The sequence below is a fragment of the Bos indicus x Bos taurus genome, chromosome 4 (genome assembly GCF_003369695.1).
Source record: "Bos indicus x Bos taurus breed Angus x Brahman F1 hybrid chromosome 4, Bos_hybrid_MaternalHap_v2.0, whole genome shotgun sequence".
Lineage (NCBI taxonomy): Eukaryota > Metazoa > Chordata > Mammalia > Artiodactyla > Bovidae > Bos > Bos indicus x Bos taurus.
The window spans coordinates 42216314-42243611 of NC_040079.1; the positions used below are offsets into that span (position 1 = coordinate 42216314).

The 27298-nt window shown below is 39.2% G+C and overlaps 1 protein-coding gene across 10 annotated transcripts in view; it reads left to right on the forward strand.

The window, feature by feature from the left end:
* HECW1 (HECT, C2 and WW domain containing E3 ubiquitin protein ligase 1) overlaps nt 1-6944 on the forward strand; it is a 481203-nt gene extending 474259 nt beyond the window's left edge. For all 10 annotated transcript variants that reach the window (XM_027539200.1, XM_027539204.1, XM_027539202.1 and 7 more), the window contains one exon: nt 3037-6944. In XM_027539200.1, coding sequence (XP_027395001.1) covers nt 3037-3148 — 112 coding nt within the window. In that variant the 3' untranslated portion in view covers nt 3149-6944. The remainder of the gene's footprint in view (nt 1-3036) is intronic.
* The last annotated feature ends 20354 nt before the right edge of the window (nt 6945-27298 follow it).

Consider the following 27298-nt stretch of genomic DNA (forward strand, 5'->3'; position numbering starts at 1 on the left):
CACAGCACAGGCAGTGTGGAAATAGAGTAAAGGAGAGGAGGAAAGCTTAGGGGGTTACATTTCAAGTATGGACGAGAAAAACAGAATTATGAGTCAGGAGCAGGTGAACTGGACTAAAATTCTAATATGAACATGTTTCACTGCAGAGGTAAACTGAGCCCAAGCCCAGGATGCAGGTGGAGACCTGGTTCAGTTAGTATTGGCTTACTCTATAGTGATGGTTTGTGAGGGTGGAAGCAGGGAAGGTGACTTTGTCCCCCAGGGGACATATAGCAATGTCTGGAGACATTTTTGATTGTTGGGTAGGGGTTCTGCTGGCCTCTATCAGGGAGAGGCCAAGGATACTGCTGAACACCTATAAGACATGGGTCAGCCCCTCCTGGTGAAAAGTCATCAAGCTCCAAGTATCAGTGGTGCCTGAAGCCCTGCTCTCTAGGCTGACAGGCTACAAAGGAGGCATGAAGGAGCCATTGGGAGTCCCTGTGAGAAACTGACAGCCACTGAGAAATTGTCCAGAAGTGAAGGGAGAGAGATGTTCATAGGAAGAGTGTCAAATGTTTCAATGAGCTTGGGGAGGTGCGCATAGAGAATGCACCTCTGGATGGGGGAATCAAGAGGTTATTGACAAATTTGGAAAAGAGTAGATTCAGCAGTGATAGAGTGAGAACCTGCCTGGTGACTGAAGCTGTAGTTGGGAAGTGGAAGAAGATGACATGAAAAGGAGACACGAGGACTTCCCTGTGTTTGTGGTTAGCAGTCCAGTGGTTAAGACTTCATACTTTCACTGCAGGGGACATGAGTTCAATCCCTGGTTGGGGAACTAAGGTCCCGAAAGCCAGGTGGTGTGGCCAGAAAAGGAAAAAAAAAAAAAAAAGACACAACTTAAGTAACTGACCTCACAACTGGCTATACAGCCAGCTACAGTGGGTAGTGATGCTGCCCCTTTTTGTTATAATATTTACTCTTAACCAACCTTAAAGTGGTCTCTACTGCAGAGAAGCAAGGCTGACTTCGGCCCTATCTTGGTTCACATTTTGATCAAAAACTTGGAAAACATTGAGGAGACAGGGAGATGAATTGTGTAGATGACACGGATTAGAAGTATCACAGATAATACTGTGATGGATTGCAATCCAAATCCAGCATGATCTCAAAATGCTGGAACCCCAGAATAACACTGACAGAGTGCAGTTTGACCCAGCACAAATGATCAGACCCAGTGGAGTTCCAAAATGTCAGCTGCACAAACACGAGATGAGGCCAGTTCATTTGCCAGCAGGCAGGTGGAAAAAGCCAAGAGTCTGAAGTCCTCACAAGGGGGACACAGTTCCTAAAATCATGATTGCAACTGTGTTTGCATTATTAAGAAACTCTGATGCTTAAATTATGATTCATGGTTGACGAAAGGCACTTGTGTGTGCTCTATTCTCACATCAACCCTCTGATGTGCATGAAGCATGTATTATTACCCCATTTACAAGTGAGGAAACTGAGGCCCACAAAGACTCATTGACTTTCCCAAGGTTGTAAAACTAGTCAATGACTGGACTGCGATCAGAATAGAGGCCTTCCAAAGTCTGGTTCTGTGCTGTCTCCATGCCCCACCTCACCTGAGAGCACTGGACCCAGTGCCCAGGGAATGATGCATTCAGGTCCTTGGTGCTGTCAGACCACATGGAGGGGACCGAGGACTTAGGAATGCAGAATCCAATCATGATTTGATAATGTTTATTCATTCTATATTACTGACTAAGATGTATCAATATTTAAGAGCTAACCAAGGCTATAGATGAATGCAGTAAGAGCAGCTCTTGTTCAGACTAGGTCTTGAAGAGGTGCCATTTGCTAAAGTTTCAGTTTATTTCCAGAAATTAACTTCTATAGAATCAATCTGATCCCAACTGTTTTGTAAATAGATGATTTTTTTCCTGTATTATTTCCACTCATGAGTGATAGTTAAAATGACCAGATTAAGAAACCCAAGAAGATTCTATCTGCCCGTATCCTGCCCCTGGCTTTTGGAATTCAGCCAGTTCCAAAAGTACACTTGGCATTTTTCTGTCCCTCTTAATTGGGCTTCCCTGGTGGCTCAGTTGGTAAAGAATCTGCCTACAATGTTGGAGACCCAGGTTCAAGCCCTCAGTCAGGAAGATCCCCTGGAGAATGGAATGGCTACCCACTCCAGTATTCTTGCCTGGGAAATCCCATGGACAGAGGAGCCTGGGCAGAGGGCTACAGTCCATGGGTCACAAGAATCAGATCCGACTTAGCAACTAAAGCACCACTACCACCACCAATTAAGTTGGTTAGCAGGGTGCAGTCCTGGTCCGCACACTGGCACGTGGCAAGGGAAGCCATTCTTCATCTAGGCCAGACACTGGCCCACAGAGATGGGCCTGTAGGATGAAGAACATGACGACATAAGCAGAACCCAGGGCAGGTGGCACTGGGATGCTGCTGGCCCCCAGGAAGGATTATCCCACAAATGCAGCTGTTCTTGGAAATGCAGCATCTTTGCTCCAGGTTACGCAAGCCCCACTGTGAACTGTAAAGGAGTCAGACCGTCTTCAGGACACACCTGCCTTGATGGAGCATTGGATCTCAGAGCTCCATGGTGTCCATTGGCACCTCTAAGTCAATACACAGGGTTTACAGAAGCCCAGAATTCAGAGTTGGGCAGGGAGACTTGGGAATATGACTGTAATACTAATTATGTTTTCTGCCTCCTTCACCGACCACATCCAGCTTCATCTCTTAATTGTAGAATGCCACTGGTTTGCTAGTACAGTGCTGGTATAGTGTGGTTTGCTTCCAAATGCAGACTCCCCCAGTTCTAGGTATTCTAGTGCCGTAACTGTTCTATTCACATCTGGAAGGCTGTGGTTCTTTGCAGCGTGTGCATGGTGGTGCTAAAACACAGTTCCACTCCCTTTTGATTCGCTTTTTGATTCACAGATTCAGACTGATCACAGAACTAGCCAAGCCAGTTGTATCACTGAAACAAACACCTTGACCAGCCTTTTCTCCCCCATTCAGGGCACACACGTGCTTCAATCGATTGGATCTTCCACCTTATCCCTCGTACTCCATGTTGTATGAAAAGCTGTTAACGGCAGTAGAAGAAACCAGCACCTTTGGACTTGAGTGAGAAACTGGCAACTTCCCTGACATTTTCCTGGCCAGTGACATCATCCTTTCCCTTTCCCTGAATCAACTCTCCTTTGATTTTGGTATTCTGTGATTTTCATTTTCAAACCAAATCAGGATTGACGAGCTGTGCATGAAGAATTGCCTTCTTCTAAGATCTAACCTTCAGGCTTATCTCCTCTACTTTCAATGAACTGCTAGCCTGTATGCAATATTTAAAAAAACAGCTGTCTCAAGATCTGTGTATATCTCCACATACCTCCATTACTAACAATGAAATATGAATGCAAGTTATGCTACACTTGACCAAATGGTAATAAATGTTTACTTCCATTTCTATGATTTAAGGGGAAATTTGAGCATTAAGCATTCCAAGCTTTTCTACACCCATGTCTTCTGAGCAGAACCACCATTTTTTTTTTTTTTATAATTTCTAACAACCAACTTCAGAATAGGAGCTGATCAACTCTTTCTTTTCTTCCCATTCTAATTTTCCCTGGGCATCCAATCCATCCAAAAACAGCAGTGGCTAAACCGAAATTTTGATATATTCAACTCATGATTTGTATGTGGCATCAGCCCCATCAGCTGGAACTAGCCTAGACATATGGTGCAAATATCATACTTTCCAACCAATAATAACAGCAAGAAAAACACCTCCTGCTGATGCAGTGCAGGGCATCCCAGTGGTTGTGGGGATTATGGTTTGACTTGAGTTCAGAGAAGTCTGGGGGTGGGGACACACCCCCTGTGAACACCCACCACCCAAGAAGCACAAACTTGTGCACACGTCCAAGAAGGAGATCGCATTATGTAGCATAAACAACGAGGCTTCTACCCCCTGATGTTGTATAGAAGTGCTGAAGCAAACAGGAGAAAGGGGGAAAGGACATCAGGACGGTTTAGAAGGACATATTCAGTTGCTCTGAATACCTGGGTTCTGTACTGTTTTATTTTGCTTTGTTTGATCACAGGTCTCTTTCCCAGAGGAAAAAAAAAATGTCTTGATAATCTCATGACTTCCATTCAAGCCAAGTAATTACTTGTTTGGCAAACAAACTTTTATTTCAACTTTGATAGCATTTTTATTTTTCATGTTTACTTTTCAGTTTTTCTTCACCATGGTGTTCAAATTCCTTCACATCTGATTGTCCGCAGGGACCACACTAAATCAGAAGCTGCAGAGAGCGTTGGTGCTTGTTAGGGATCAAGGGCAAAATAATACATCTCCTTCCTCCATAGCAATCCTCTTGGAGCAGAGACCTAACTCCCCAAAGGCATACCAATTTGTGTCAAATAGGGATCCAGTTTCTTTTAGCATTTAGTAAAGAGATGTCTCAGTAAATGTAGTGTTTCAGAGTAATAGTTGCAGGCTCCAGAGACAGCCTGACCTCTTGATTACTTTTGGAAGAAACCCAAACATGATGGTCATTTGCTATTTTTCTAATATTGTTATCCATGTTGTCTGAAATATGTTGTAAATGAAAGTGTTTTTCTTCACTGGGAAAAGAAATGTTGAAATGTTACATTGTTGTCTTTCAATATATATTAAACAAGGGGAAAACGTGAGAAACGTGGGCAAGTTAATTTCATCTGGAACCATGTCTTGTATTCATGTTGGTTTGTGTCCAGACAATGCATCAATTGTGTTCCCTGCCCTCCTTAAGGAAACATTCCTTTAGTAGGAATTTGAATGCCCAGCACCCCTTGCTGCTGTGTACCTGTGGTCCATCAAGGAATATGTGTGTTACAGAAATCTGGCCTTCTGTTGTTGTCTACAAAGAATATTTACTGACATAGGATGATGGAATGTGTAAGTTCCATAATGCAGAATCTGAGGGATCTGTGTAATTCAGGACATGTCTCAGCATCTGGAAAGTCATGGATTCCAATGGAGCTATTATTTATGAAATCAGGACATAAGGATAATGCAAATCATTTCACCATCCTATATGGAATAGCATCTTTAGTAAAAGGAGCATCTTTCACTTTTAGAACTTGGTGTTAGATATATGTAAATACTTGTTAATTCAAGCATTCAGTTCTTTTTTTTAGGACTCATATGTTAGGCTTTGGCAAGAGAGAAAGCTGTTCCAAAATGGAGCCTGTTCCCAGGAATCTTCACAATTTACACAAGTATCTAATTAAGCTGTTAATAGATTAACTGATGTCTATTCTCCCCAATACAGAAGGAACAAGGTATGCTAGAAGATATATAGAGATAGAAAACTTAGACATGAATGGTTTTCAACTATTTCTCCTTATTCCTACTGCTCTGACCAATGCCATGGTTCAGATATATCCCAGAAGCATTACAGGAACAGTTTTTCATAAGACTACAAAATTCCAGAAAGAAATACTGATGTCAGTGTCCCTGAAAAATGTGAAGTGTGCTTAATAGGGTCTCAGTTTCCCCTACAGCCTTGCACAGACTCCCTGAGGAAGGAAGACAAAGACGACAGACAGTTGTTATGGAAAGATCTTTATTTCTCTTTGTTCCACATTATGTTTTGTTACTTAATATATGTATAACATAATATATATATGTAATTACATGTATAACAAAACAGCGATATGACTCAATTATGCTCTTAATTTTACCATATGGAGGTGCAAACCACCCCAAATCATATAATTCATAATGAGCAAGATAGATCTCACCCATTTGTTACCATGTATTATTTATTTTTAAAGTATTTGTTTTCTCCATGGAGGCGCATTATAAAATTAACCACTTTTAAACCACGCTTTCCCTAAAACAAGATCTTTTAAGGCTATTTTTAGTAAGAGTATATTACCTTTAATTGGGGGACAAAAAAAAGTAAATATAAGAACACTTATGTGTCAATTTGAAAAATGCTTCAAAAATAATATGAAGTATTATAATAATTTTGTGTATATTCCATTTTATTCTATTATATGAAAATGATAATCTAAAAATAGAAATGGACTCTGCAGAGTCAAGAGAAGTACTATAAAGCTACTGGTTTCTTTGTAATTCCTATGTCTATAAGTTGACCGTGGTTGTGAAAATTTTTTACTACCATCACAATTGTCATTCAAAGAGAAAATTAAGAAAAAGAGGTATACCATTTGTTGGCAGGCTTTAAATATACAGAATCTCGATCTTTTTCTCTTCTAACACATGATCATATGTCATTTAACAGTAAGTGCATTTGTATGACCAGCCCACAAGCTGGACCTTCCAGAACAGTTCTGATGTTAGATCTGTGGCACCATCGGTCCATGTGTCAAACCACGTGTCCCAAATTTGGGTTCAGAAAATTTCTCAGTTGCCACAAATGTTTTCCCAGTCAAGGTAAAACACTTTCAAATGAAAATAGTTAGAACTTTACATAACAATGTGGTGCTTTATGATTCTTATTACTATTATGTACTTCAGTGTTCATTCTTAAAACTACTGCAATACTATATCATCAAAGTCTGGGATGGATGTTCCAACCATCATAAGGTCCAAAAGAGAACGTGTTATTTTCCTGTTAGTGACATGTAGTCCCTTTGTTCTTGTAGAAAAAAAAAAAAAAAAAGGTGCCTAGAGGTAGTATTTAGAGTAAATATCGTTCCATTAGCCTACTTCCTGCAGCTTCCAATTTACCTAAAGAAATGTCTATAATGATTTTGTTCAAGTCTTTGTTCTAGACAATAGCAGGAGAAGTCCTTGTTCTTGGGCTGCTTTTGCTTCCATCGACAAGAGAAATGTCACGTAATACTCAGGCCGAGCTTTCTCTTCCATCCTACCACCTTCAAGGAATGTCAATAAACACTTTGGTATGGCATTGTGTGTGCTCCTTATTGCAGACAGAAGGCTAGGGTCATGCACAACAATTTGTACCATGCCTCTGCTCTCGTTGAGTATAGGCAATAAAACCACACAGAAGACAACAGCTGCTGTGGTAAGTACTCCCCTGGGAAAATTATTTATCAGAAAAGCATAATAATGTGCTCACAAGCCGTGAATAAAGGGACAGGTTTTGTAACAAGTTCCTGGTGTATGCCATTTAGAATAGCACACGAAGTTTGAAATTAAGGAGTGACCTTTCTGTCGAACCAAGCATCCACTGGCTTATTGATTCCCTACCTGTTGAGATGCTTCTACCAAAGCTTCAGGCCACAGCCTGATACCTGGTGTGACCCCAGGACAAAGTTTAGCTATAGACAAAAATGTTGTGTCCAGTGGCATATACCATGACTCCCAGTGCCACAGTGATGTTCTCTTCTTATCTCCTTCCAAATTTCTAAAAGAAAACCATTTGACTCTCACTGGGTGGCCAGAAGTTGATTTATTCTTTGAGGAAAATATATTTTATTCTTAGAAAAAAGTATGGGTAGAATTAAGGAAAAACCTGAGAGATCTTGTATTGCTTTTATACCCATGCTGGGTTTATGTTAGACTCGTTCAAACTGACAGAGAAGGCAATGGCACCCCACTCCAGTACTCTTGCCTGGAAAATCCCATGGACAGAGGAGCCTGGTAGGCTGCAGTCCATAGGGTAGCTAAGAGTCAGACATGACTGAGAGACTTCACTTTCACTTTTCACTTTCATGCATTGGAGAAGGAAATGGCAACCCACTCCAGTGTTCTTGCCTGGAAAATCCCATGGATGGAGGAGCCTGGTGGGCTGCCATCTATGGGGTCACATAGAGTCAGACACGACTGAAGCAACTTAGCAGCAGCAGCAGCATTCAAACTGAAAATAATTTTTCTCTTAAGAAAAAAAATTAGCCTAGACCATCATTGACAAAGAGGGGTAGATGATTTTATTTTGTTTCAATCTTATCATTATTCTGAAATCAAGATTAAATTTCAGATCTCCTGTTTTCTATGACCATACCTTTCCAGTACACTGTGCTAATAATTCATGAATTATATACTGTAAAAAAAGAAAAAACTTGACACACAAAGCTTATACTCAAGATGTGGTTTAAATATAGAGGACTCTTCTCTAACAGAATAAATGGAGTTATAGAGAGTTAGGATCACCTTTATCAGCGCGGTAGGAATCACGTTTTGGAGAAGGCAATGGCACCCCACTCCAGTACTCTTGCCTGGAAAATCCCACGGACAGAGGAGCCTGGTAGGCTGCAGTCCATGGGGTAGCTAAGAGTCAGACACGACTGAGCGACTTCACTTTCACTTTTCACTTTCATGCATTGGAGAAGGAAATGGCAACCCACTCCAGTGTTCTTGCCTGGAGAGTCCCAGGGACGGCGGAGCCTGGTGGGCTGCCGTCTGTGGGGTCGCACACAGTCAGACACGACTGAAGCAACTTAGCAGCAGCAGCAGCAGGAATCACGTTTATAGCTGGGGACAGACACTTGGATACTTTTTGTCTGTCTAGTTTATCTTGGAAACAAGGAATAGGAGACCAGGAGAGGTGATCTGCTCAAGCCACTAAGCTTTATCTTGGCAACAGAAGTTATGCCCTGTCACAAAATATCCCTTGGGGTCCTGTGCTCCTGAAGCTAACATAACTCTTCAGAAATTTGCCAGGAAAATAGAAGAAATAGAACCAAAATCTACCATAGCGGATGTCAGGAATCCACAGCCAATGAGTATTCACCTGCTATATGAGTTTGCTGGGGCTGCCATAACAAAGGATTACAATCGAGTGGCTTAAACATGGTTAGAAGTCCAAGAGCAAGGTGATGGTGGGGTGGTTCCTTCTGAGGCTGAGAGAGAGATTTTTGTCCCATCCCTCTCTTCCAGATTCCAGTGGTTTGCTGGCAGTCTTTGTGTTCCTTGGCTTGGAGATCTCTGCCTTCATCCTCGGGTGATGTTCTCCCCTTCTGCGTGTGCCTGTGTGTCTGTGTTTTAATTTCCCTTTTATATAAGGACACCAGCCATATTGGCTTACAACCCACCCTGTGATCTCATATTTTAAACTTGATTACATTTATAAAGACCCTAACTCCAAATAAGGTCACATTCTGAGGTACCAGAAGTTAGGACCCCAGTCAGCTCCTTTGGAGGACACAATTCAATCTGTATCATCCTCCCACCTGCCACATTGCTGTCATCAGTCCCAACAGTAATAGTAATAATAAAGGCTAGCATATTTAGAACCATGTGATTCACCATCAAATTACTAAAGGCTTTTTAATTGCAATGATAATCATGGAAGAAACAAAATTGTTACCTATAAATTACTATTTAAAATAGTTTAATATAATCAACTATATTTCAATTTAAATTTTTTTCATAAAAATGAATGATTAAATTCTATTGGTCCCTTTCAGCTAAATACTTATTGTGTTTGCTTTTCACAGAAGTAAACATTAAAACATTTTTATGGTCCTTTTGCAGTATTTAAATAGGAGTACCTTATCTATAATATATAATAAAATAGCTTAATATAGTAAATCAATGATTAATATTACAGAAAATTCCCTGGTGGTCCAGTGGTTAAGACTCTGAACTTTCACTGCTGAGGGCCTGGATTCAATCCCTGGTTGGGGAGTTAAAATCCTACAAGCTGCAAGATGTAGCCAATAATTAAATAAACATCAAATATCCACTTTTTTAAAAGAAAATTAATATCATAGTATTTGTTTAATCAATGGATTATGAAGATGATGGGATCACAATAAATTTTTCACTACTTAAAAAAAACCCATCTGGTACTTTTCATGTATTATCCTAGCTATAGTATAGGATCCTATACTATGCTAGCTTTTCATATTATTATCCTAGTAAATGTATAGCTAATATTTGAACAAGGAACCTGACTTCCGAGTCTAAGTACTCAACCACCAGTACCCACTGCTTTCATTCCTTTAAGCATTTTTTGAATACTTATTACACCCTGGGCCCTGTTCTCAGGAGTCTTTGCCCTCAGGGAGTCCATGGTCCAGCCTATGACACTGCATTCTTCCCCTTTGTTTGAAATTTGGCCCCTGTTTTTAATATGCACAGCCCCTGTCCCACTCACCACCCCAGCTCTTGTGTAAGATGGGATGTCACTGTAAATGATAATAAATAAGCAAAATGCTATGGGGAAAGTGAACAGGAGCCATTGGCTGTTTTCTGCTGGAGAGAAAAGACAGACAAATATGTGTTTATAATTGAGACAAGATTTGAGTGTGTATAAAATTGGGGAAAGTGACTTACATTTATCACCAAGAGGGAAACATGTTGTTTTTACTGAAACAGTGAACAGAGAAGGACCTAGAAGTGAGTAAATCAGCTTTAAAACCTTCTCATCTTGAAGACCTAGGAGAACATAGCTGCAAAGAAATTTTTGTAAGTGTCTAGAACCTCTGAGTATCAAAACTTGTTTCATTAGGCATCTCCCAGGATGCCCAAGAACTGGCATTTCTTTTCATTTTATTCCAAGGAGTTTACATTACAGTTTTCTTTTTGCCATTACAGTTATGTGATTTCTATTTTCTTTTTTGTGTTGAAGTATAGTTGATTTACAATATTGTGCTGCCTATTACTTTTTAAGTGTAATAAAAGTTGGGTCATGACTTTTACCCAAACTTTTATATTTGTCCATGAAAAAAGCTTCTCTTCTTTCAAGCTTATTCAGTACAATAGGGAGTATCTCTTTTCTAAGATTATAGTAGATATCATAAAATGGCCTCAATTCCTCACTTATAGCCACACCCTTTACTACACCTGTAACTCTGCTATCACCTCCTGCAGGGAGCCAAGCATTCCAAACTCTAACCTACCTGTTTTGGCCAGCTTACTGCAAACAGAGGCTTATAAAGCACTTGCAGAATTGAGCTTGACCTCTCTTTTTCTCTCTTGTTGCTCTCCTGTCCTGAGGAGTGTATGCCTGGTATAAGAGGAGGATGAGAGACACAGGGAGCACAGCTGAGACCAGGCTAGACAACCAACAACCAGTCAAGTATTTGGGCAAAGTCAGCCAAGATCATGAAAGCCACCCAGCCAAACTCCAGCTGAGACATGATTATATGCCAGTGGTATTTTATGATTGTTGTACATCATTATGATGGTAACAGACAACTAATTCAAAGATCATTAGGCATCCTTTCTTTACTGGGATAACTTGAAACCCAGTACTGAAAGTTTGGTTTAACCTTTCGAGTGAGTCCACTATGCCTGGTGGCCACTGTTTAATTTGAATTAATAATAATCCTGAAGCAAGAATATTTATATGAGCTCATAAACAAAAAAATATAAAAAAATGTGAGGAACTCCACAGCCAGATAGAACAAACAAGGAGAACTTGAAATGATACTGCAATCTAAAAGGTGTTAAGTAATTACTTCTAAATGTTCAGACAGACTGAGAAAGGATAGAATATATAAATCAAGGACAGAAAATCATAAACTTTGAGAAGCCAGGTAAGAAAAGAATAATACTGTGCCTTTTTCTGTTTTTTATTTTTTAAGCATTTACCTTGTAGGAAAATGGGTATCACCTCACAATATTTGACAGATATTGCTTCTAAACTAAGTGAATCTATATTCTTCATATGTTTATAAAATGTAGTTTTGCCATAATTGTATGATAAAAGCAAATATTGCTCAGTTAATGTTTTAAAAATATTTATTTGGTTGTGCCGGGTCTTAGTTGCAGCATGTGGGATCTAGTTCTCTGATCAGGGGTCGAACCTGGGCCCCCTGCATCGGGAGTAAGGAGTCTTAGCCGCTGGACCACCAGGGAAATCCCAGTTGATTTTTATTTTGTAGATTAAACTATTAGGTTGAGATAAGAACTCTCAACTTCTACCCTGCGAATGCTGAGCCCCAAAAAGTTGACGTGTAAGTGCTTATTCAATGTCATTCAAATCTGTTTTTGTTATAAGAAGTAGAGTTTGTTTCCTTGGTCTAGAAACACGCACACACACATAAATGTGATTTGATTTGTTATTTGTTTTGGTCCATTTTAGAAATAATTTATAAATCGAAATTCTTTGAATTTGTAATTCAGTAAGCTTCATTTATTTTGAGTCTGTGTATTATGCATATATAAGTTAATGATGGTTGGGTCTCCTTGGTGGCTTATTTATTTTACAAATATGTAATGACCTTCTTACTCCCCAACAATATTTACCTGCAATTTTGTTCTCTTCATTTTTAAGAGTTCTTAAGGATTTTATGGATAATCCATATCCTACCTATTGTGTGGATACCCATAAAATCTTTTATCCAGAAAATATGCGTTCTTCCCAAGTACAAAAGACTGTTCCTAAATAAAGACTACGAACAACTCAATGAATGCCAAAGAAGTCATACTCCTACATTCTTTGAACACAATGCAATGCAATTAGAAGACAATAGTTTTAAAAGTTATTTATTATAGGATACTGATGCTGGGAGGGATCGGGGGCAGGAGGAAAAGGGGACGACAGAGGATGAGATGGCTGGATGGCATCACTGACTCGATGGACGTGAGTCTGAGTGAACTCTGGGAGTTGGTGATGGACAGGGAAGCCTGGTGTGCTGCGATTCATGGGGTCGCAAAGAGTCAGACACGACTGAGTGACTGAACTGAACTGAATAAAAAAAAAGACTAGATAGCCACAAATCATGGATATCACTAATATATCTCTTACATTTTATATCCAACTGGTTCATGAATATCTCTATTCAGTGGGCTGATAAACAGATCAAACTGTATCAGTTAAGGTTTTAATCAGGGAAGCAGTCACTCTGAGTGATACAGAATAAGGACTTTATTATAGGGATGGACCTTACACAGCTCTTGGAGCTGGTAAATAAATCTCTGGAAGCTTTTACAGCCAACGGTTGGTCTGAATCAGGAAGAGAAGCCAGATCTGCAGCAGGGGAGGAAAAGGAAGCTCACAGGGATGAACTGAAACCCGTGAGAACAAACTGGAAGCCACAGCAAGAACATTGGTCCTTGGCAAAAGTATTAGTCCCTCTCGTGATGGAATTACCCACATACCTGATCCACGACTCAGAGAAACGGCAGAAATATTCCTTCTCTCAAGCTCTTCATCTAATCCACCAGCAGTTCCAGTGGGACCTACCTGGAAAGAATATCCATTTCTTTTCACCAGTTCCATTGCCACCTCCCTTAGTCCAGCCCACAGTGATTTCCCATTTGTGTTATTGTCATAGTCTCCTTTCTGGATCCAATTCAGCACGCTACAGTCTATTCGCCACCCTGTAGCCAGAATAAGCCTTATAAAACATGTGTTAAATCACATCACCCTCCAGTTCAAGCCCTCCAATGGTTTCTCATCAGTATATAAATCCCTACATGATATGCCTCTGGCTACCTTGCTTACCTCTTACCTCTCTCTCCCAGCCACACACCCAAACACGTTTTCACCTGAGAGCCTTTGCAGTCATGATTTGCTCTGCTTGAAATGCTCTCCTCCTTCATGTCTGCAAGGTACTCTCTCTCTCTCCATCAGGTCTCTCCACATCTGTCATCTTCTCAGAGAGACTTTTATACTCAACATTTCTGAAGCACAGTGCCCAATCCCTCCCAATCTCATTTTCTTGTTTCATGCTTTTTCATACTTCTCTCAACCTTATATCTCTGTTTATTGTATCTTCTCCATAAGAATGGAAGCTCCAGGAAAACTTGTTTTGCTTACCCTTATAGCACCAAAGCCTGAAACAGTTCTGGCTAAATATCAATGTAATGAATTCATTCAGTTCATTAATTAATTAATCACTGGATATTTTCTTGAATAAATGAATGAATTCATACAGGGAGTAAAAAAATTAATAAGACTTTCAGTTTCCAGTTCCTCATGTAAGGAGCTTATAAGTCATCACTTCGTCCTGATGACTCAGAAAAAGCAAAGACAGGCTGAAAATTCAACACTTCTTGGATCCATGAGAGAGAGAAAGACACGAAGCCAACTGTGGCCCCAAGATTGGAAAGACAGTCGGGCAAATATTGGGAGTAGTGATTGATCAGAGAAAAGACTCAGAAATTGCCACAGGAGCCAGTGCCGTAGGAGGAAACTCAATGTGAACAAGTCTGAGAGTTAAAAACTCCAGGAGGATTTAGTCATAGGGAGGTCCCCAGGGTCTTGTGAGACTTCCTTCCAGGAGTTTAACCAGGTTCCCACAGTAATTATCAGAGAAAAATACCCTCAAGCTTCTGGCAGGGGGAGGGGAAAAGGAACCATTTTGAAACATGCCAGAGCACTTTGTTCTTTTTAACAAGTCCAGCCCACAGGGGAAATTAGCCAAACAGACCCTAACCGGCTGGGGTATTACCAAAGCCTAACTGACTTCAGAAAAGGGAAATACCAAACTGCAGCACACTCTGGTAATACTCTCCCACTTAAGGAGGGAGGGAAAAAATGGAGCAACACTTGTGAAGTTCACAGTCCAGAAGCAAAGGCTCAGTAAAAGACTGAGACCTGATCATGGGCCTGTAGAGGGCTTCCCCTCCCCCCTCACCATCATGTGACTAAAGGCCCATTTACAGCACTTCCTTCTACACAGCCCCTCATTTCTTGTTATTAAGAAAAACATCACTAGGCTTACCAAGAGGCAAACAACAGCAACACTATTTGAAGAGACAAAGCAAGCATTAGAACCAGACATAGCAAGGGTGTAGAAATTACCAGAATGGGAATTAAAAAACACTATGACTATTATACTAAGGGTCAAATGGATAAAGTAGACAGCACTCAAGAACAGATGAGCCATGTGAGAAGAGAGTAGAATTCCTAAGAATGAGAAAGAAATGCTGAGAAAGATAAAACACAGTGTAACAGAAACGAGGAATGGGCTTATTAGTAGACTAGACATGGCTGAGGAAAGAATCTCTGAAGTTGAGGATCTCTCAGTAGTAACCCTGAAAACTGAAAAACAAAGAGAACAAAGACCAAAAAATACTAAACAATATCCAAGATCTTTGGGACAACTCAAAAAGACGTAATGTATAAATAATGGGAATACCAGAAACAGAGGGGAAAAAGCAACAGAAGACATACGTGAAACAGTGATGACTGAAAATTTCCCCCAATTTCATATCAGTCCAGACCACAGATCCAAGAGGTTCAGAGAACCAAAGCAAGGGAAATGCAAAAAAAAAAAAAAAAAACCGCTTTGGCATATCATTTTGAAATTACAGAAAATCAAAGATAAAAGATCCTGAAAGTAGCCTAGGAGGGGTGGGAGGAGACCTTACCTATAGAGGAACAAAGATAGTAATTATGTCCAACTTCTCAGAAATTAAGAGAGTGGAGTGAAATGTCTGAAATGTTAAGAGAAAAAAAATCCACTAACCTAGAATTCTGTACACTGCAAATTATCCTTCAAAAGTGAGAGGGGGACTTCTCTGGTGGTCCAGTGGTTAAGACTCCACTTTCCAATGTAGGAAGTGTGGATTCAGTCCCTCATTGGGGAACTAAGATCCCTCATGCCACAGGGTGAGGTCAAAGAAAAAGAAAAAAATGGAGGAAAAAAAATTCTCAGAGAAAACAGGAAACTTATCATCGGTAGACGGCTGTGAAAGAAATGTTAAATGAAATACTTTAGACGAAAGGAAAATAATATAGGTCAGGAACTCAGAACTATATAAAGATAGGACAAATAAATAAATGAAGGGTGAATAAGTGAAAGTTAAAGCCAAGTCCACAGAGGAACAGGGCTGCTTCTGCTTCGCAGCTGGGGCCAGAGTCACCAGGCCAGCCAGTGTGCACCAGCCTGCCTTCTCCAGGTTGTCCTCCTTAGTCTTGGGCTGCACTGAGGTCTCACAGCCTCCCTCCTGGATCCTGGGAAATGTGGTCTGGGAACCGTCTACTCCACCGTATTGCTAATATCACCAATACCACACTATCTTGATTGTTGTCACTTTATATTAACAGTTTAAGTCTTAAAATCGGGTAGTGTCAGTCCTCTGACTTTGTTGCTTTCCTGCAACATTGTGTTAGCTATTCTCAGTCTTTTGCATCTCCATATGAACTTTAAATCTGTTAGTCTGTCAATATCCACAAGATAATTCATTGGGATTTTTATTGGGATTATGTTTTTATCTACAGATCAAGACGATGTATTCTGAGGCCTCAAGAAAGTACAGGTAAAATTTTTTAAACACTGCCTAGAATACCTTACTACTACTAAGTCACTTCAGTCGTGCCCGACTCTGTGCGACCCCATAGACTGCAGCCCACCAGGCTCCCCCGTCCCTGGGATTCTCCAGGCAGGAACACTGGAGTGGGTTGCCATTTCCTTCCCCAGTGCATGAACGTGAAAAGTGAAAGTGAAGTCGCTCAGTCGTGCCCGACTCTTAGTGACCCCACGGACTGCAGCCTACCAGGCTCCTCCGCCCACGGAATTTTCCAGGCAAGAGTACCCGAGTGGGGTGCCACTGCCTTCTCCATAGAATACCTTAGGGATTTAATAAATATAATTTCTGGCTAAACAACCTTATCTGCATAGCAAACAGAATTTAGGAATGAAAGCATTCCTATGTCCCGCCATTTCACAACAATTACTTCTGTGTTTCCAGAGTCTTTGCAGACTATAAAAGGCTGGCCTTGACTTTCATTTCCCAAGAGATCATCAGAAATTATTTTGTACGCATGCTAATTAATCTAATTAATCTTGTTTTCTATCTGTGTCCTCAGACCTCAGAACTGTAAATTATAGAAACTAATCCTGGAGTCCATTATATGATTGTTTTTTTCTCCGTTTATTTTCTAGAGCTCATGTGGTTATTTCCTCTAGGCATCTTCTTCATGAGTGTTTAAAGGAGAAGTGAGGAGACAGGATCTAGGCTCCTATGCTGCTGATTCTTCCTGAGACAGGGAGGCTCTTTTGATGATGCTGTTGCCTCTTGCTCAAAGCTTTCCATCAATCTATTATGTATTTTGCAGAATAATAATAATTCAAAACTTTTGAATTGAATTCAAAAATTCAATTACAGTCAGTAAAATACCAGTTATATTACATTTTCAACCAATCTGAAGTGGATCCACATCTTCTGTCTTGAGCTGACACGTCCCTTTTAGAGTTTACTTTATAAAACATAGAATTACAGACAATTTCATCCAGTTCATGAATATATTTCTTTTGCTTTTCATTAGCTTATCTACACATATTAAGATGTTTAATTTTCTTTCTTTTTAATTGGTCAACTATTTTATTTTTCAGATGTTTATTTTATTTTTCTTTATTGAAATATAGTTGATTTACAATGTGTTAATTTCTGCTATACAGCAAACTGATTCAGTTATACATACACATATGTTCTTCTTCATATTCTAAAGTGTTTAATTTTCTTAATCAATGAACACCTCAGAAGTCATATAGAAAGTTTTCATTTGGGAATTGACTTGCTCCTTTACCAATATTCAAAGCATGTTCAATTCAGTTCAGTTCAATCACTCAGTCGTGTCTGCCTCTTTGTGACCCCATGGACTGCAGTACATCAGGCTTCCCTGTCCGTCAACAACTCCCAGAGCTTGCTCAAACTCAGGTCCATCGAGTCAGTGATGCCATCAACCATCTCATCCTCTGTTTTCCCCTTTTCTTCCCGCCTTCAATCTTTCCCAGCATCAGGGTCTTTTCCAAGGAGTCAGTTCTTAGCATCAGATGGTGAAAGTATTGGAGTTTCAGCTTCAGCATCAGTCCTTCCAGTGAATACTCAGGACTGATCTCCTTTAGGATGGACTGGTTGGATCTCCTTGCAGTCCAAGGGACTCTCAAGAGTCTTCTCCAGCACCACAGTTCAAAAGCATGAATTCTTCGGCGCTCAGCTTTCTTTATAGTCCAACTCTTACATCTCTATATGACTACTGGAAAAACCAAAGCTTTGACTAGATGGACCTTTGTTGGCAAAGTAATGTCTCTGCTTTTTAATATGCTGTCTAGGTTGGTCATAACTTTTCTTCCAAGGAACAAGCATCTTTTAATTTCATGGCTGCAGTCACCATCTACAGTGATTTTGGAGCCCCCCCAAAATAAAGTCTGTCACTGTTTCCATTGTTTCCCCATCTATTTGCCATGAAGTGATGGGGCCGGATGCCATGATCTTCATTTTTTGAATGTTGAGTTTTAAGTCAACTTTTTCACTCTCCTCTTTCACTTTCATCAAGACACTCTTCAGTGCCTCTTGGCTTTCTGCCATAGGGTGGTGTTATATGCATATCTGAGGTTATTGATATTTCTCCCTGCAATCTTGATCGCAACTTCTGCTTCATTCAGCCTGGCATTTTGCATGATGTACTCTGCATATAAGTTAAATAAGCAGGGTGACAATATACAGCCTTGACGTACTCCTTTCCCAATTTGGTTATTCCCTGTCCAGTTCTAACTGTTGCTTCTTGACCTGCATACAGATTTCTCAGGAGGCAGGTAAGGTGGTCTGGTATTCCCATCTCTTGAAGAATTTTCCACAGTTTGTTGTGATCCACACAGTTAAAGGCTTTGTCATAGCCAATAAAGTAGATGTTTTTCTAGAACTCTTGCTTTTTCTATGATCCAGTGGATGTTGGCAGTTTGATCTCTGGTTCCTCTGCCTTTTCTAAATCCACCTTGAACATCTGGAAGTTCTCAGTTCATGTATTGTTGAATCCTCGCTTGGAGAATTTTGAGCATTACTTTGCTAGTGTGTGAGATGAGTGCAATTGGTGCAGTAGTTTGAACATTCTTTGGCATTGCCTTTCTTTGGGATTGAAATGAAAACTGACCTTTTCCTGTTCTGTGGACAAGAAAACTGCTGAGTTTTCCAAATTTGCTGGCATAGTGCATGCAGCACTTTAACAGCATCATCTTTTAGAACTTGAACTAGCTCAGCTGGAATTTCACTAGCTGATGATTTCATTAGATTCCACAACATTGACCAAACAGCTGTTGAATGACATTGTGACATTGTGCTTCATTTCTGTTCTCTCAGATCCATGTGCTTTCAAATCTCTCAGATCCTCAAATGTGTGTGAGTTTATCTGCTCTCCAAAGTTATCTTATATAATTTATATAACTCTGGCAGAATAACTGTGATTCTCTCAAATGTAGACTTTATTTAGAAAGGCTAAATGGCCAAGGAAAAGAGAGAAGAGATGATCCTGTGAGGTGATTCTTCCTCAGCTAAATACTGAAAAATGGCCATACATTTGACCGAAATGCTATATAATTTTGGTACCCACATGAGAAGTACAAGTCAATCTTTCTTTGATAGGAGGTATCAAAGGTTACTTATTTGAAATGCTGATCTCAAAGGCATATGCATCCTCAAAGAGCTTAAATCTATATAACCTACATGTAATTTCCCAGACAGTGCTATGGTATTTTAAAAATAACCAAAGTTTAGACATACAACAAGCTTTAATTTGAAGTAGAAGAAAGAGAATGTGACTTAATCCCCCATCAGTAGATGGAAAGACAGGGAGCATCCGGGTATGTATGAACTCTGTTTAAAATAACCATATTTCATGCCTGGATGGCTCAACTATGGAATATTTATTTTAAAAATAAGGCTTAAAAATTTTCACTCAAGTATAGAATCAATATATAACCAATCAAAGACATTTGGAAAATACAAAATATAAAAGAAAATTGCTCAATGATAGATAACTCAAAAAGAATCACTATTTGAGTGTAATAACATCACCTGTTTTCAATGCACTTTAAAAATATATACTATATAATAGAAACAATTTTGAATCATTCTTTTTTTATAGCTGTCATTGCAAGACAGCTATATCGATTTGCATTCTAAGTGTATAATTTTCTATTTTCCTAGAGAGGACAGAAATCATTTATTTCTGTATCTCAGTATGTATACAGAGAAGGCAGTGGCACCCCACTCCAGTACTCTTGCCTGGAAAATCCCATGGACGAAGGAGCCTGGTGGGCTGCAGTCCATGGGGTCGCTAAGAGTCGAACACGACTGAACGACTTGACTTTCACTTTTCACTTTTCACTTTCACGCATTGGAGAAGGAAATGGCAACCCACTCCAGTGTTCTTGCCTGGAGAATCCCAGGGATGGGGGAGCCTGGTGGGCTGCCATCTATGGGGTCACACAGAGTCAGACACGACTGAAGTGACTTAGCAGCAGCAGCAGTATGTGTAAAGTGGACCTCCATAAATACTGGTAAATAAATGTGGTTGAACTGAATATGCAACACTCTGAATGTCTCCCTGTAGGAAATAATTAATGAATTGTCATTGCAAGGAGGAGAAGGGGACGACAGAGGATGAGATGGCTAGATGGCATCACAAACTTGATGGACATGAGTTTGAGCAAGCTCCAGGCGTTGGTGATGGACAGGGAAGCCTGGCGTGCGGCAGTCCATAGGGTTGCAAAGAGTTGGACACGACTGAGTGACTGAACTGAACTGACCTGCAAGACAATAGTGCAGTATTATTCAGTTCAGTTCAGTCACTCAGTCGTGTCCGACTCTTTTCAACCCCATGGACTGTAGCACGTCAGGCTTCCCTATCATCAACGCCCGGAGCTTGCTTAAACTCAGGTCCATCAAGTCAGTGATGCCATTCAACCATCTTATCCTCTGTCTTCCCCTTCTCCTCCCGCCTTCAATCTTTCCCAGTATCAGGGTCTTTTCCAGTGAGTCAACTCTTCACATGAGGTGGCCAAAGTATTGAAGTTTCAGCTTTAGCATCAGTCCTTCCAATGAACACCCAGGACTGATCTCCTTCAGAATGGACTGGTTGGATCTCCTTGCAGTCCAAGGGACTCTCAAGAGTCTTCTCCAACACCACAGTTCAAAAGCATCAATTCTTCGGCACTCAGCTTTCTTCACAGTCCAACTCTCACATCCATACATGACCACTGGAAAAACCATAGCCTTGACTAGACGGACCTTTGTTAGCAAAGTAATGTCTCTGCTTTTGAATATGCTATCTAGGTTGGTCATAACTTTCCTTCCAAGGAGTAAGCGTCTTTTAATTTCATGGCTACAATCACCATCTGCAGTGAGTTTGGAGCCCAAAAATATAAAGTCTGCCACTGTTTCCCCATCTATTTCCCATGAAGTAATGGGACCAGATGCCATGATCTTCGTTTTCTGAATGTTGAGCTTTAAGCCAACTTTTTCACTCTCCTCTTTCACTTTTATCAAGAGGCTTTTTAGTTCCTCTTCACTTTCTGCCATAAGGGTGGTGTCATCTACATATCTGAGGTTACTGATATTTCTCCAGGCAATCTTGATTCCAGCTTGTGCTTCTTCCAGCCCAGCATTTCTCATGATGTACTCTGCATAGAAGTTAAACAAGCAGGGTGACAATATACAGCCTTGACGTACTCCTTTTCCTATTTGGAACCAGTCTGTTGTTCCATGTCGAATTATGTTAAAATGTTTTGCTAATTTACTGGCAAAAATTGAGCCCCAATTGTTAATTTATATTTTTTTGATTTCTAGCAAATTTGAACATTTCATATGAGTTTGCTGTATTTATCCCTTTAAAAATTACTTTTTATTTTCTTGGATCTCTTTCTAACATAGTGTTGCCATATTGCTTATTGGTTTATATGTTCTTTATATACTAGGGTGTAATTTTTGTTTTAAGTGGATAAATTTAGTAAACTCATATGAAATGTTCAAATTTGCTAGAAATCAAAGAAATATAAATTGATTAGTGGGGTTCCATTTTTTTGCCAGTAAAACTTTTCCCAATTTGTCTGCCTTTTTGTTTTGTATATAATTTTTAAAATATATGCAAGAATTTGAATTTTTAGGTAGTCAAATAGTTTCCTTTGAGGTTTCTTCCCATGGCTTTAGAAATTATTTCTCCTATAGAAATCAGTTAATCATTATATACAATTTATTTCCAGATTGTAGTCCTTTTATATTTAAGTAATTTATTTTATAATCAATTTAATTAATGATTTATATTTTTGGACCTGTTTCATTTTTGTATATAGAATAACTCAAAACTATGCATCTATTATACTGAGCTGTCTTATTTCATAATATATTTTAGTGTCTATTAGAACCATTCTCATCTTACAAATCGTCTTTTCCAAAATTTTCCTAGCTATTCACATTTGAAAATTCTTCATGATAAGCTTTAGGACAATTTTAATAAATTCCAAAATAAATCATTTGGTGATTTATTAGAATTTTGTTAAATATGTTGATTGATTAACAAAGAATTACAGAATCTAAACTCTTCATTGAAAAACATGCTATGTATTTCTATTTGTCTACTTTTATGTGTCCTAGAATAATTGTGTTCTATATAGCTATAAAGTAAAATGTATGCTTTATGCTTTTTTGTTAGGGTTGTTTCTGCATGTTTTATTTTTCCTTCTATTGCAAGTAGAAAATTCCCTATATCCTCCTTCCTTATATTGTTTTTATTTATGAAAGCTGGTATTTATTTTTACTATATTTCATCACCTTTTTCTAATTTTTAATTTTCATATTTTCCAGTTGATTCTTCTGGGTAGTCTAGAAATGTCCTTGAACTGTGTATATTCAACAATGTTACCTTTTCCCTTGGACCATTTTCACTCTTCCTTTCCAACAAGAACCAGTCTGGTCTTCCTGCAACATTAAGTAGGAGTCACAAGAGCAGGCGTCATCATTGTACCCCTGACTTCAGTTATAATGCTCCTGCAAGTTTTGAGACATGTCTTATTAAGCTTAGGATATTCTTTTTTATTTGAGGTTGCTCAATTAAAAAAAAATTAACCATGAATGGGTATTAAACATTATAAAATATTTTCCAGTATTTATTAAGTTAATGGAATGTCTTTCCTCCTCTAATCTGAACATGGAGTGAAGCACCCTGAATTGTCCTGGGATAAAATCTACTCTGATACGATGTATATTTTCATATATCGCTTAAATTAATTTTGTTTAATATTTTTGAGGCCATGTTTTTCCATCAGTTTGAAAATTTCTGTATAACAGAAGTTTTTATAAAAAATAAAGGGTAATTTAAATAATGCATATATCCATGCAAGCCAGAGTAAAACTAGGTTATTTCATCACCCCAGAAAATCTTGTTTTGCTTCTTTTCAATCTCCTCCACCCTGAAATCAACCCCTCTTCTGATTTCTATCACCATAAATGAGGTTTCCAAGCATTTGTGATTTTATAGAGCTTTCAGTTGTGGTCTTAGTTGTATGCCAAACCAATAGGTGATGTTTGGTTTCTTGCTTAATTCCACTATGATCACAGAACATAGTACTCTGTAGAACGTCAGTTCTTCGAAACTGTTGAAATGTGCTTCATGATCCAGTACATAATAAATGTTCTTGCACCAAAAGGATGTATAGCCTGCAGTGTTTTATTTACGTCGATTATGTTGTTTGTTCATTGTGTTGTTCAAACTGCTAAAAATGTTTCTTTGTTTTTTATGTGCTTGTCTATCACATCACACAGATAGATATTGCTATCACATAGAGTGTGTTAAAAATCTCAGGTTCTGATTTATTTCTCCTTTTAGTTCTGTCATTTTGCTTTGTATATTTCAATGCTATATTTTTAAGACCATACAAATTTAGAATTTTTATAACTTACTCACAGATTGATCCTTTCATCATTAAGAAATGTTGCCCTTTATCTCTAGTAATGCCTCTTGCCTTAAAAATCTACTTTGTCTAATATATGCATAACTACACCAATTTTCTATTAGCTCCTATTTATATGGCATAAATCTTTCTATCCTTTTAATTTCAACCTTTCTGTAACTTTCTAGTTAAGGTGTCTTATTGAAGCACAAACAACTATATCCTGTCTACAACCTTTGTCTTTTAATCTAGGGTATATCAAATTCCATTCAAGTTTGCAGTAACTGCAGTTTTAAAAAAACAACTTCAGTTTGTTTAAACATATCATCTTACTATGTGTTTTCTATTTGTCTTTTCTTACTTTATGATCCTTTGCTTTCTGTTCTTACTTCTTTTGAGTTTTTTTATTATCCCATTCCCTCCCCGCCATGAATTTGTTTTTCATTCTTTTTCTATTATTTTCATTGCTAATCTAGAGATTATAATATTAATTCTTGATTTATTAAAGCCAGGTACTTTCATGAATTCCCACTCAATGCTAGAACTTTAGCATATTTTCATTCCATCTCTTTTTTTGTGCTATTTACTCCCTCTCTTCTTTTGTGCTATTATCGTATATATTTTAATTCTATATCTATAAATATTTAAATTTAGAAGACATCATTTTTATTGTTATATACAGTTCCTATTTATATCTAGCCACATATTAATCCCTTTATTCTTCTGCATCCCTACAGACATTCTCACAATTTTATCTGGGATTATTTTTCTAGCTACGTAAAGAATTCCTTTTCAAATTTCCTTTAATGTAGGTCAGCTGATGATCTTAGTGTTTTTTATAAAAATGGCTGTATTTTACTTCCAATTTTGAAGAACATTTTTACTGGATAGTATATAATCTAGATTGGCAGCTAATTTCTTTTAGCATTTTGAAGATATCTGAAGATAGTTATTCTCCATTGTTTGAGAATAAGCTCTTGATCTTACTGTTGCTCTTTTGCAGATAATATATATCTATTATATATATATTATATATATATCCTTTCTATAATATATAATATATATATTATATATATTTCCTTTCTCTATTTTTTTCAAGATTTTTGTCTTTAATTCTTAGTAGTTGACTGTTATCTGCTTAGGTATGATTTTCTTTTCTTGAAACACTGCTTGATATTTATAAAGTTTCTTGATTCTATGAGTTGTTGTCTTTCATTAGGTTTGAAGAATTCCTGGCCACTATATTTTAAAATGTTGCTTCTTTTTTCTCTTCCCTCTCTTTCTGATACTTCAGTTATACGTATGTTAGAACATCTTAACACATAGTACCTTATGTGCTTTAGTCTCTTTTCTGAACATTATTTCCTCTTATCTCTCACGTTTCATTTTGCATATTTTTTTTTTTTATCTATTAAGATCCCTAATCAGGTCCACTAACTCTTTCTTAAGCTTCATAAAATCTGTTATTAAACCCATCTATTCAGTCGTAGTTTTAGTTTGTGGGTTTTTCCCCCAATTCTAAAAAGCCCATTTTATTCTTTGGATTTCTCAGTTCTGTGCTGAAATTCTCTATCTTGTCATTTAATTTCTTGAAGATATTAAACACAGTTATTTAAAATATGTCTTTAAAATTCATTATCTGCATCTTCTTATTACTTTTTCTATTTTCTATCTTTTTCTCTCAGTTTCTAAGATAATTCTTCTTGTGTGCCCCCCTTTTAAATTAAGTGCCCGACATTGTGTATGAAATATTGTAGAGATAATGTTGACCTTGGATGATGGTGTTTTCCTCCACAGGGGATTTTCTATTGCGTTTTGAAGCTGTTCTTCAGTCCTTGAGACAGCTTGTCTATTTCCCTTTACCAGTACTCCTAAGAGGTAGCACTTTAGGGTGCCAACTACAAGTCTAGAGTGTCTACCAGCTCCTCCTTCTTAGCAGATCCCTAAACTCCAGTTTTTTGTCTCTCCAGCCTGATGAGATGCCTAAAGCCCTGCTTATTTTCTCACCCTTCCAGTCATTGCTTTGGAATTATCAAATGCTTCATGGGAGAGGGGTGCCATTCTGGGCCGCCCTTCTTGCCAGGATCTCAGTGGTTCAAGTTCTTGCTGCTTTTGAAACCCTCTGATGTTTCAAGTAGAGGACTATCTGATTTAAAAATTTTTCCCAACTTTCTCAGTGAGAGTATTGATCACATATAGACTAACTCATCATTGCCAGAAGCAAAACTCTAAGTAATGACATGATCTAATTTAGATTTTTTAAAAGATCACTCTAGTTGCCTCAAAAATAAGAGATGTGGAATTGAGGAGGAAGAGGGATGGTAGCAGATAGCCTAGTTAGGGAGCTATCACAATAATCCAGACAAGAGAGAATGGTAGTTGTGGTCATGTGGAAATAGAGACAAGTGATCAGATTTTGGATATGTTTTGAAGGTAAAGCCAAGAGGATTTACTTATAAAATGGATGAGGGGTATGAGAGAAAGAGAGGAGTCAGTGTTGACCCCAAGGCTTTTGGCTTGAACCACTTACTTTGCCAACAAAGGTCCATCTAGTCAAGGCTATGGTTTTTCCAATAGTCGTGTATGTGAGAGTTGGACTGTGAAGAAAGCTGAGCGCAGAAGAATTGATGCTTTTGAACTGTGGTGTTGGAGAAGACTCTTGAGAGTCCCTTGGACTGCAAGGAGATCCAACCAGTCCATCCTAAAGGAGACCAGTCCTGGGTGTTCTTTGGAAGGAATGATGCTAAAGCTGAAACTCCAGTACTTTGGCCACCTCATGTGAAGAGTTGACTCATTGGAAAAGACTGATGCTGGGAGGGATTGGGGGCAGGAGGAGAAGGGGATGACAGAGGATGAGATGGCTGGATGGCATCACCGACTCGATGAACGTGAGTTTGAGTGAACTCCGGGAGTTGGTGATGGACAGGGAGGCCTGGCGTGCTGCGATTCATGGGGTCGCAAAGAACTGGACACGACTGAGCGACTGAACTGAACTGGAAGGATGGAAATGCCATTTACTGAGGTGGGGAAACTTGCTGGGACTGCATTTATGAAGGATGATCAGGAGATGAGTTCTGCTCGTTGAATTTGAAATGCTAATTTGGCATCCAACTGGTGATGCCAAGTGTATACTTCAATGTATGAGTTTGAAGTTCAGAGAATGGTTGGAAGCTGGAGATAAAAATTTTGTGGTCATGAGCATACGGATGTAATTAAAACCACAAGACCGGATGAGAGCACCTTGAAAGTTAAATATAGAGAAGACTGTAGGGCTGGTATGCGGGCTTAAAAATATTTATCCATCTCTTGCCTTCACGTCCTCCTCTCAGTGTGGGAAGGTACCAGATGCTCCAGGCAACTTCCACGTGCTGTACAGCAGCCCTGATCTGAGTCTCATCACCTCTCCTGACCCGCCCAAGGGAAGGGATCGTGAAGCTCTGGCTGGTAGCTCCTACGCATTTTCATTAATGTAGGGCTCAGATTTGCAACACTCAGATGCTCAGCAGGTGCGTAACTGGCTGACGCAGCCGGTCCTCCAGTCAGAAGGGTGGTGCTGTGGGTCGCCTGCAGATTGCCCGGGGCCGGCCGCCGGGCCCCCCGCCAGGCTGCACCTTCTCCCCCTCAGCTGCAGAGGGCGCGCGCGAGGCACTCGGCGCTCAGGAACCCAAGGGAGCTCAGAGCGGGGCAGGGGAGAGGCGGGGCCGGACGTGGGGCGGGGCCAGGCGGCCTGGAGGCC